At 48.7% G+C, this 12,173-nt stretch overlaps 1 protein-coding gene across 13 annotated transcripts in view; it reads left to right on the top strand.

Annotated features, from left to right (window-relative positions):
* The window catches only part of LOC118509539 (thyrotroph embryonic factor), a 158,757-nt gene that overhangs the window by 114,178 nt on the left and 32,406 nt on the right, over positions 1-12,173 (top strand). Inside the window, exons 1-2 of one of the 13 annotated variants that reach the window (XM_036050277.1) lie at positions 1,518-2,945; positions 3,146-4,369. The exons of 8 other annotated variants lie outside the window; for them this stretch is intronic. In XM_036050277.1, coding sequence (XP_035906170.1) covers positions 3,715-4,369 — 655 coding nt within the window. In that variant the 5' untranslated portion in view covers positions 1,518-2,945; positions 3,146-3,714. Of the gene's footprint in view, positions 1-1,020; positions 4,370-12,173 lie in introns of those variants that run through there. 4 more of the 13 variants (XM_036050278.1, XM_036050279.1, XM_036050281.1 and 1 more) reach the window with 4 other exon arrangements.

The raw sequence follows: 12,173 nt of genomic DNA on the forward strand, positions 1-12,173 counted from the left end.
AACTCATTTTTTTTAAATAAGTTCCTATGCTGAAGCTTTCTATACCGCTCATGCTCCACTAGAGTGAATGGATACACCCATATCACTCGCCAGGACCCGATGGAAACATCCCGATGGGAGTGTCCTTCGAATCGTTCGTGAAGCATCGCCGAAGCTTTTCCAGCCAGCTTTTCCTTCCCCATTTAATAACACACGTTAACCCCACCCACTGGGGGGGGGAGGAAAACAGCATTGACACGGAAAAACGCTCCAACGGCAGCAAGGGCGCATGAGCAAAACACACACCGGACTGAGACTTGGCGGCCGGGCGGTGACGGTTCTGCTGCTGCCCATTTTCCCGGCCAGCCTGCTAGCCCTTATCTTCGGGTTGAGTGTCGCATCAGGTGCCCAACGCGGAACAGTTCCATTCCGCACACCGGAGACGTGCGAACCGTTTTCGGGCCGACCGATGCGATCGACGAGCATCGGCTGTGTGCGCGTATGTGTATCGGGTTCCGTCCCAGTGTGTTTGTGTGTGTGTGCGTATTTGCCGCGACGATTATTTCTTGCATCACGTAATACGCAAACGCTCTCCGGCAGCGGGTGTATTACGAGTTTTCCCTATTGTTTGCATTTTCTCGTTTCGTTTCCTCTTCTATTGGTGTGTTCGATGGTCGTGCACCGTGCTACCGAGCCATAGTGGTTTTCTATCTCTTCTGCGGGTAGAGGGGGCGGACGGGGGGGGTGCTATTTTTCCTCCCCATTCCCACCCCTTGAACAAATTTCCCACACACACACACACACACACACACACACACATTCCCGTTAAACACTTCCGGCAAAGGTAAGAAGCCCAGCGAGCGTACGAACGCCAGAAAGGGAACGACGATCGGTACAAAGAAAGTAAAAGTGTTTCGCCTCTCTTTCGCCTCCTTCTCAGCACCCGCCCTGCCCACCACCCCACCACCCTCCTCGATCACTATTTCAAATTGTGACTTTATGCTTTATGCTTGAGTTGGAGCAGAAGAAAGAGAAGGATTGGTTCGTTTCGGATGGGTTTTTTTTTCGGTGTGTCTTGTGTTTGGCAAAAAGCTCGTGTTTATCTCACGGCAGCATCTACCTGAGCACTGAGGAACTGATTTTACGACTGAGTTTACCGTCAGAGTGTGTGTGTGTGTGTTAATGGGCTCCCTCCATACAGTGCGGAGGGCTCCAAATCTGGTGATCCCGACGCGGAAAATATTGCGAAAGCGTGCAGCGCAACCGATGAGCGAGCGAGAAGCATGGAGGCACGCCGAGTACCCTGGGTGCTCACTCTGGCGCACACGCGGAACCACACGGCGCTACTTTCACTCGGTTCGGGTTTCTCGCTTGTATGCGTGCATGACTTCCGCATGGCAGTGAAAGGGGTTGTGCAAAGCCTCGGCCAGACCGTACACGAAGAAGTCCCCACCGCCAACGGGAAGTTACAGAGCGAGAGAGAGCGAGAGCGAGCGAGCGATAGAGCTCGGTAGTGCCATCTGCCCGTGAGGTTTGGACATCGGCGGCGTCGTCTGCACGCGCGCAAGAGTGAAAGTGATCGGGCACGGAGAGTGAGAGTGTCTGCGGGGGAAGGAATGGTTTGCTGGTGAGGGTGCCTGGATCGGGTTTTTTTTTTTGGCGGGGGATTCGCGACCAACCCCGAAACCCGAACCCAACCCCTACCGGGTTTTGGGAGCGTGGTGTGGCGTTTGTGAGCCTGACGCTGGGTACGCTGGGCTTACTCTACGTTCCGAGGTCGATCGTGCGCGATCGCGTACTGACGTTCCGTGGTTTTGTTGTCCCCGTGCGTTTTGGCCTGTGTGCTGTACCGAGCAGCTGTCCCTGTGTGTGCCGTCCGCCACCGTCGCCGCTTTTGCTGCCGCCAGCCAGTCGTGGCACCCTGCCCAAAATCAGGGGGACCCGGGAGTCCTGGTTCTTGTACGTTCTAAAGCTGTGATAAAGTGTCCGCAAGCGGCAGAGTAGTGTGCTAATCTGCTAGAGTACCTCAGATCTCCTCAGGGAGGGTGAAGACACAGTCGGGAGCTGTTAGACATAACGAGTGACGAATAATCATAAATTCTGGAGTGGTTGGAGAGTATCTCCAGGCGAACTGGGCAGCTGGGTGATTGAAGTGATTGGATCTCGACACACCAAAACGTCCACAAGTGGCACTACACACCGAGCACACTACCAAGTATACTAGAACTAGTGTCACTACGCGAAACCCGTCCCGTGGGAAGCTGTTCTAGCTCTGTGTATGGGTGTACCGATTCCCGAGACCGTGTTCCCGGTGTTCCCGGCTGGTTCGCGCGCGCACTTACCAACTCGCGTACGTATCCGATCAGTGTCTGACTGTACGTCCACTAGTTCGCAAGTTTCGCCACCGGTGTCCGGGCAAGTTTCGTGCGCTTCACGTGCGTGTGCATCGGCTGCACCCGTGTGCACGAGTGTTAGTCTGTTCTAAGGGGGTTTGTTTTTTTTTTTCGCTGTTGTGCATTAGAACACACACCGCTGCCGACCATTCCGCCGCGGCCGGGATTTGAATAGAGAGAGCGCAACAATACAGTGCGAAGAGTGCGACCCGCAACGCATGGTGTAGCACGTACAAGGTCAGCACCGGCGCGGGCACATTTGCATACGCGGCTACATCTGGGGGTACGGAAGTGACCGCGAGTGTGGCGTGTGGTGGTGGTAGAAACAAAATAGTACACACCGACGCTACCTGCCTAGCCTGGAAAGCTAGGAACGCTTTGGAGAAGAAGTAGTCAAGCTTGTTCCAGTGCGCGCGGTCGTGTAGTATACTCTCTTCCACATCGGAAGCTCTCGGGTGAATTCTAGCGTTCTAGCTGCTCGACCCGCCCGTTCGCCAGTGTAGCTCGGGACTTCGGAAGTACCGGGAACCCGTTCCTTGGCTGGGTTTCGTGGTGGACAACGGATTGGATGAGGTTGGTGGTGTCGCTGTTCCGGCAAGGGATCTAACATCCCTTGTGCGTCGTGCTCCGATGTCTCTGCTCGTGGTGCCGACCGGTCCCGACGTTGCGGTTACACACAACTGCCTACCATTCGCTGCATGATCTGCTGCATCAGAATCGTCAACTCGTTACTTGATTAGCTTTATCTTCCTTCTTCCCCATTATAACCCTAGAAGTAGACCGCCCGCCGCCATATTCAGTATTCACCGGACGACTAGTACTCTAGTTCGTGTTTGTGCATGTGTCCACGTGAGTGTGTGTGTGTGTTTGTCAGTGAGTGGGTGATTCGGTTGTAGTCGGCATCCTCTCGTCTACCGTCTACCGCTAACGATAGTGCAGTATAGCGTCAAGCTTACTAATTAACATGGCGTGAGTTGGCACGGCAAAGGAAATATCAGGAATTAGACGCGACGTATGCAAATACTTATCATGATGCAGTGCTCCGGTGTATGTTTGCTGTAGTGGAATCGAAGAAAATTGTGCCCAAAGTGGATGTCAGATCAGTCTCGTTGTGGAAAAGTGTGTTGTGGGTCTGAAGAAAAAGCAATCGAGATAAAGCAAGAGCAGTAGTAATATCGAGTGTTGACTAACGGAGTGCTAGTGAGTGTCGTTTATGCAAGAGTGAATAATTCTCGGTTTCGTTAAGGAATACATGAGTGCGATCATCTTTTGAGTGCAAACAAAAAAATCGCTTCTCATTTAAATTACTCGGTTGAAGCGTCGCCCCAATTCGTAATTAACAATGAATATGGAATTTCAACCCCTACCGCCGGTGTCTACTATGAACATCGGCCCTCCCACGCCATCACCATCGCCCCACATCCAGATCCTCTCGAACGGTCCGAACGGTAATGGTCCGGCCGGTGTTGCCGGTGGCGGTGGACCTGGCGGTGGCCACAACGGTATGGGACCCGGGAACAATGGTGTACACAGTCAGCTGCTAGGACCGATGCCACCGCCCAGCATCCTGCCGATCGGTATGCCACTGCAGCAGGTCGTCCACAATCTCCAACATCTCACCAACGTTGGTGGACTTGGCATGGGCGGCAATCCACAGCAGCAGCAGCAGCAGCAGCAGCAGCCGCAACACCAACAGCAGCAGCACCAACAGCAGCAACAGACACATCAAAACTTGCTAACGAGCAACACTCCGGGAGCGAACGGGCTGACCGGTATCCATCACGGAGGCACCCAAAACTTACCTCCAACGTCACAGCTACTGCAGGCCATCCACCAAAATACCAGCAACAACAATAACAATGGAGCGAACAACAATAACAACAACAACAATACGATTAATCTGAACAACAACAGCAATAGTAACGGTAACAACAACAACAACTCCATCACGCAGTACCAGGTGCAGCAGCTGTGGAGACATCACGCGTATCTAAACGGTAATGTGTTCGTTCTAGTTGCAGACGGGTCTTCTAGTGCGAGGATCAAGAGATCCTTGAAGAAGAAGGTGCTTGTCTACAAGCGCTATGTCTAGAATTCCTTGCATTGGACGAGTTTTAACCCAACAAATAATTGTTCAAGAATTCCACATCTCTGATGCTCTGGTGTCTCAGATTCAAGTTTTTCAGTTCCCTACTCATTAATCATAATCCTTGATGAGGTCTGGTGGAAATGCTACAACATCAGTAACTGGTATCGGAATGTGTTTCCCTCTGTAGACGATCGTTAATCGGTCTTTGCATACTCCTTTCGCAAATCTCTTCTACCCAGTCCCGTCGATTTTCGGGACGTATTGAGCAACAGTCGCGGTCGCTGTATGCTGTATTATCGTGCTGCAGTCCGATCGTGAAACGACTTTGCCCTAAGGGATACCTTGAGTGACGTTGCCGAAAATGAACCGAGAAACAGATCTAAGCACTAACACACACACACACACACCATGCAGTGAACGGTAGTCATCAAGCCCACTTGGAACGCCCAAGAGAAGCGGTTGGGTGTGGAATGAACATAAACTTTCCATTTCATTTCGCTTCCGCGTCGCGAAGTGATCGTGATGACGGGGTTGATCTGGTCCCGAAAAAAAAAAGACACCAACAAACAGCATCTTGACCCAATCGAATATCCACGCGGGGTAATAGTGTGCGTGAGTAATAAATACGCACCCCAAGAGCGACCATTTCTCGCGCCAGTTTTCCGGGCGAACGGGTTTTTTTTTGGCCAACCATCATGCTTCAACCGACACCTTTTCGGAGTCGTGGTGCCGAGGGTGCGTTCGACGGCTGCATCTCGGCTCGCGGAAGGGTAGGGCCTTACTTTTACTTTCTGCGACATTGACCAAGGGTCCGAACGGGTGACAGTTTCTACAAACATCTTCGGGCCACAAAAGTTTGACTTTTTGAATTTCCATAAGTTGGGGCTATTTTTAGCCATCTGTTTATATGTTTACTTTCATTTAGAGTTAAAGAGACCGTTCGGAGGCATAGCTGCGGCGAGTGTTCGGAGCTCCAAACCGAAGGATATCGGCAGCGTTTGGGGAGACTCCCCTTGGAGTTCCGCTTGGAAAGGCCCGGTTTTCTTCTTGCGCGAGCCTTTTAATCCGGTGCTAGAGTTTTATGCTCTTCTTACTACAGCTTGTTGATAAAATGTTATTACTTGGAGGCTTCTTCTCCCACACTGAAGCTGATGCTGGCCGGTGTCGGTGTGTCCCACCGCACCACCAATCCTTCTCACTTTCATTCCACCCACTCGGGGGTCTCGCGAGGACTTCCCGCGACCAGACATGGCTTGATTGCTCCTTTTTTCTTTATTTTCCAATTTTGCGTGCGTGTGTGTGTGTTGTGGTTGTTGCTTTATATATATGTGAATCGTTGTTACTTTTATTATTTGTTATTCATCACTTCCCTATCCGACACTCGCTCGCTGCCAGAGATTAAACTCTCCCCAAAAAACCAGTTTTACGCACCGTTGAACGATTTCGAATCGCTTCCTCCCGTGGTCTGCCGAGGTCTGGCGATGGCGATGGTGCTGTTGGTGGTGCGCCATTTCTTTCCTTTCCGTTTCGCGACCGCATAAACGCGTGCGTATACGCATGATGAAGCCGCACCGGAGAGGAAAGTCTTTTGGTTGATCGTTTTTTTATTTTTTTGGGAACTACCAACCTTTCGCGTCTGGTGCGTACGGTGCGTGAATTTTGTGGCACGCACTGCGTCGTTGGCGTTGGATAGAAAGGTTAGCTCTCTTTCTCTCTTTCTCTCTTTGGAGCTGTTTCAGTGGAGCTTTCAATTGGGCCGCTTTTGTGTGTCTGTGCGCGTGTTACTTCGCTTCCTTCCACACGCACTTCCCGCTGATCTGCACTTCTTCCGGTGGTCTTGGTGGAGTTTTTAGGATTTGAATTTTCGTTTACGCACTTTTTTTGCTGTTGTCTCAACCCATGTTTCTACTATGAAGCAGCAGCAGCCGCTCGGACGGAGGGGGGGGGGGGGGGGTAAGCCCGGGCGCTTTTGTGTGGAATCCATTTTCGGTGCGAGCTAATTAATGTTTGAATTAAAAATGCTAGAAAGTGAAACCGTTTTTTGTGTGTGCTTCTCCACACCTTCTCCAGCTCTTCCAAGTGATGCTGCGTTAAGCGAGATTTACGTTCCGTACTTCCTACTCGCCCCTACATTTCTTTGTAGGAAATGACCAAAAATGCACTCTCACTAGCATTCGGGCCCACACCACAATCAGCTGTTTTTCGTCCATTTGTCTGTGTGTGTGTTTTGTTTTTGACTCTCCTTTCCCAACCAACACGGATGATAAAACAGATAAGCTTTTTCCACCAACGTACGGTTGGAGCATGGCGATGGAAATTAATCCGAAATGTCAAACCCACCGTTGACAGCTTTAGGCGACGGGCCGAGGTTTCCAATGGAAAGTGTGCGCCGTGTAATCGGGCGGGCGAGAAACAAACCGAAGAAAGCAATACGAAAATCGAACGATCGCAATGACCTTCGATCTTTCCTTCCGCGCGAGAGGGGATACCTCCCGCTACCTGGCAGTTGGTTTTGGTTGAAGCCAGCCAGTAAGGGAAATAAAATTCCCATAATGCACTGCCGACATTTGGGGGCGAACTCGGTCTCCGAAAGGTGAGGGATATGGTTGTCATCGTGGCAAGGTGGTTTGCGAGAATCGAATCTCCCGGAAGATGCGGCGGTACCGCGAATCGAACGAATCCCCGTAAGGTTATGGATTATTGATGGGAGAAAGTTTCCCTGATTTGCGCTTTTGTACCATAGTGCACACCGCTGGCGCTGGTCGGCGACGGGGTGTGATCACGATCGTTTTGCCACGTGGTTGGGTATGTTGGGTTGGTTCGTTTGGGGCGTTTAGTCTTTATGGCGTGGAGAGTACATAATTCGCGACCGATGCTGCAACAAAGTGCAGGTGAAGCTAGAGCGTATGGCTGGGATTGAGAAGCGTGAACGTGATGGGAAGGACGCTGCTAGGGATCAATTTAGCGAAGGCTATAAATAATTGTCGGTCCAATGATAGGAAAGCAAAGCCCCTTTTTATGGCGAATGCATAAACACGATTGCGTTTAATGGATTTATTTGGGTAATGCAAATACTGAAGCAAGTCTTCTTTTAATAACAGCAAATATGATGAAATTTTTACAACATATAGGACCTTTTAGTAAATTTCTAGGATTGGCATTGGAGATATTATTCTGAAGAATTGCTGGATGGCCTTTATCAACCTATTGTCTTTGATGCGAAGTCTTATTCTTTTGATAATATAAGAGTTCCGGACCCAAAATCAATGCTATACTTTAGAAACCAATAACAAATCAAGACTATTCCTCTGAATCCTTCCACTGAAGGCGTTCTGCGTCGAGCATTCTGCTTGAAGTATCGTCGTTCAATGTCTTTTGGCTTCAACTCCGAAGGTACCCAGTATCTATCTTTTTTCATCAATAGCGTTGTTGTAGATGCGTCTGACAAGCATCCACTTTTAGCAATTTCTCTAATTATTTGTCTTTGATTGATAGGACTTCATGTACTGGAGAAGTCATCTGTCATAAAATGCTGGCATTTTTCTAGTACGTCTTTGGAACATTTGCTGAAGAATTTTCATTTAGTTGCCTACTGAAAAATCTTCGACCTAATAAGTTTATGGAGTATTTTATGTAATTTACAGACACCCTCAGAAAATTCACTTCTAGCTTGAAACCGCTCCAACATAAAATTTAGGCCACCCCATATACCCCAGTGACGCATCGTCAATTTCATCACCATCACCAACACCACGTGGTTGGATTGTTCGAAATTTCCTTTTCCTTTCCCTCTCGCATTACAAATCGCTCGGCGATTCCATTCCAAAAAGGAAGACCACGAGCACAACGCATTAGTCACGTAAATCGGTCCACTATGGTGGCAGACAAAACACGCACCCCGGCCCGTCCTCGCTCGGCCCGGCTGTGTGGCTGTTATGCACCGTGCTGCATAATAAACAATGTGCAAAAGTGCTTCAATCACTGCGCTCGGAAAGGAGGTCCACCTGCTTAGCTTCTTTTTTTCGATTTTGGGACGATGGTTTTTTTGTTCCTGTTCCCCGACGAAATTCTTCACCTTTCCCTGCACCGCTCGCTTTCGTACGGCTGAGTGTGATTATTAATTTCCGATCATAGGCGAATGACGAGACTGTGCGACTTTTGGCATAAATTATTGTACGGGAAGGAGGAGGGAACGTGGCAAGGGAGGTGGTTTGTGTTTTGAATTTCATAATTTTTCCTCTCCCTCTCTGTTCTCTTCCTCTTGCTGCATGTGATAAATTATTAATCTCATTTGTTAAAACCACCCCCGACCACCGGGGGTTAGCTATAACAATAAATTATTTTCATACTCAAAAGTGTCACCGGTGTGTAATGGTTTGTTTAGTGGCGGATTAAACCGCCAAGCAAATGACATTCTCGCACATACACACACGCACACACATAAAGCGAGCGCTAAAATAGCACATGTTTAGTTATTCAGAACTGCAGCAGATAAGTGCATCGCCAACGCAAGTCTATTATTTTTTGCTCTCTCTCGCGCTATTCTGCATTGTGTGTGCTTGTGGCTCGCTGCTGGACAAATTGGTGGTGGCTCGTTAAATAGCAAACGGTGCATCGTGTAATTACCATTTCCTATTAACATCACTGCTGCCCGCTGCTGCTACCTTTGGTACGCGCGTGTATTGGTGCACAGTGCGTCACAAATGCACTCCCAAAACGCTGTCTCGCGCGGAAAGCGAATGGAAATGCAAGTTAACAACAGGCAACAGACGCTTTGGAAAATAGAGTGTCCAAGTTGTCGATTGGATGAACGATGGACGCGACAACGACGATTTAACAGCCATAGTTGGTGTAAAGTTAAGCAGCCAGAGCCAAAGTCTTCCCAAGCGCGCTTCCGATGGAAAACTCTCCCACCCGCTCGCGTCCACTAAGCCTTGTTTGATGGGAGATTTTTCCACGTTTCCATAATTTCTTTTAAATGCACAGAAAAAAACCAGCTGTTGCTGTATTGGTTAAAGCTGCTGGTGAAAAAGATAATTTCCTGAAGCTTTTGTATTTCCTTACTCATTATTCACACAGCTTTAAGCTTGTGCGCGCGCGTATGTTTTTTTTCCTGAAAGGGCTTTTTGTGTTGTTGTAGTGTACTTCCTACCTTCTTGGAGTTTGCATCGGAAGACGAGTGAGTGCGTCTGAAGGGGAAAAAAACCCGGCATGCACTCTGTGCATAAGAAAACCCCACGAGCGGAACCTTTGAGTGGAGGAGTGCATTGTTTTTGTTGAGCTGCGTTCGTGTCTGTTAGCCGAGTACGGTTGCCGGTTGCTGCTGCTTTGCTTTAACTCTGCACGCATGCACGCACCACATTAGCTCGATTGCCAACGGTGTATGGTTGTGGTGGAGCAAAACAAAAAAATGGCCAACCCCACCACGACCACCAGAGCAACAGCAACAAAAAAAAAAACGGGTCTTTAGGGAATGGACGCATGGAAATGCGCCTGCACCGTGGTTTTGTCCACCGCGCAAACAGCCGCTGGCATGCCTTTGCCCGCCAAACGCGCTCTCCATCCGCTTCCTTCATGGCTGGAGGAAATGAGCATTTTTTCACTCACCCCGCGCCACGTTCACCCGTCCCCGACGTTACCTTGTCCTCCGTTTTGACGGTTTAGTGTTGGTGGTGCTGTTCCTTTTTCCGTTACATCACCAAACGGTGCCTACGGACGGGTTAGACGGCACGGACACGGTGTTTGCGGTGTGCGGCTCGTTGTTTGCTTGTTTTTGAGTCGCGTTTGAGGTTGTTTTACCAAATCGTTGTTCCCTTCAGCGGGTAAACATACAGCCACACAGACGCAAAAACAACCAAACAAACGCTGAATTTGGCGGGCGCACGGTGAAAGGTGACAGTTTTTTGCTTGTTTGTTGGTTATCTAGCTTAACAATCGGTTGAAAAAAAAGCTTCTTAAACTTGGGAGATAAAAGGAAGAAAGAGTAATATAATTTTAAACAGCAACAAACGATTTCAAAATATTAATGGAAAATTATAATCTGGGCAAGATAAGCACAAGAAGTCTCTGATTAATAATAATTGCTGTCATCTCTCCCCGCTTACTATTTTAAATATCTCAACTATTGTTTTTATGGCCCTTCTTGAAGCTCTTCTTATCCTTCACAAGAATCATTTGAAAATTGTCTTTCTTGAAAAGCAATAAGTCTTGACGAGTTCTCCAATAAGGGTCAAGAAGCGCTCCAGAACTCGTTCTTCTGAAAAATAAATCAGTCTTGATATTCAAACAGTTGACAGGGACATACACGTCTTCAACGCAAAAAAAAGTAGCATAAACCTAATAAAGAACGAAGCATGCGGAACGTGCCTTACCGTGCCGTAGACGACTCGGACACTACCTTAACCTTTACGTGCGTGAAGTTTTCCCAGGACGTGTTGGAGAAGTCTACTACATTTAAAATATCCTTCAAGAATGAACACACGAATGAAAATCCAGCAAGCAAATAAAAAAACCCGTAACCAACTCGCTTGCTCGTTTGGTTTTCTCGCACGACGACAGTACGTGCTGTATGTGAGCTTAACTCCAGCTCGTTCTAACTCCCATCACAACATGAACGATGCAGACAGTTCTCGCAATAAAAGCACGCAGCAAAAAGAGAGCACAACAGCTAAATAACAAACAAAGTTCAGCAGCATTTGCATTTGCTTTAAATCGTTCGGCACGAAACCGCTGCTAGACAAACGAATTTATAGCAATGAAAGTAAGAATGTGTAGCTAGCTTCGATAGTCTTGCAGCATTTAACCGATTACATTTTATCAAGCTCAATCATCTTTATGCGGTGACGGTATGCCATCCTTTCCTTTCACAGTCGCCGGAAGGCTGGTGGGTTCGTCGCTGTTGAAGTCTTTCGTTTTGTTTTCCATCGGCTCTTTCTACCGACGATCTTGAAAACGGGGGAAGTAATGTTGGCTGCTACGTTGCGGTTGCGGCAATTTCCTAGCCCCGGTTACCCGGTCCGTTACGCCACAAAGCAGTACGGTAACGAACGTACCATTCCGGGTGTTGGGAAGCCCTTTTCTTTCCCACCGGGAAGACGACCGAACGACCGATGATGATGATGGTGGGTTTCAATTTCGTTTGAACGATTCTACCACTTCCTCCGATTATCGTCCGGGAAGTGGGTTTGCATTGGTTTAGTTTACATTCCTTTTTATGCAGCAGCTTCCTCACTTGAGCTTCGACATTTCTCTGAGCTTGCTGGTGGGGAATGAAAATTTGCACACGATGGAGGTTCGCTGCAGGAAACCTACCAATCCAAGATTCCAATCCGCCTTCTATGGCAGGGAAGGAAGATTCACAGCACGATCTACCGATTCAGCGATCGAGTTGCACAGAAAACTCCGTCTTTCGGCAGGCCCAAAACTAACGCACGGGGGTAACGCGGGTTGCAGCCGTGGATCGTGATGAGCATTCACCGAAAACATGCACCGCGCACCGATGACGTGACGATGGTCGTGTATCGCGATTGCAAGCCGAAACGAAAAAGCGAACCATTGTTTGCCGGATGAGGTTGGACGAAAATTCATCAACATCGTGGGATTGATTATTGGCGGGCTGTAATTTTGAACCGAGAAAGGGCTTTTTCCTACTCATCTACTCTTCGATCGAGGGATATTGTTTACTGACAGCGGGAAAATCTTGCCGCTTTGGG

Source organism: Anopheles stephensi, chromosome 3 (assembly GCF_013141755.1).
Source record: "Anopheles stephensi strain Indian chromosome 3, UCI_ANSTEP_V1.0, whole genome shotgun sequence".
In the NCBI taxonomy this organism is placed as follows: domain Eukaryota; kingdom Metazoa; phylum Arthropoda; class Insecta; order Diptera; family Culicidae; genus Anopheles; species Anopheles stephensi.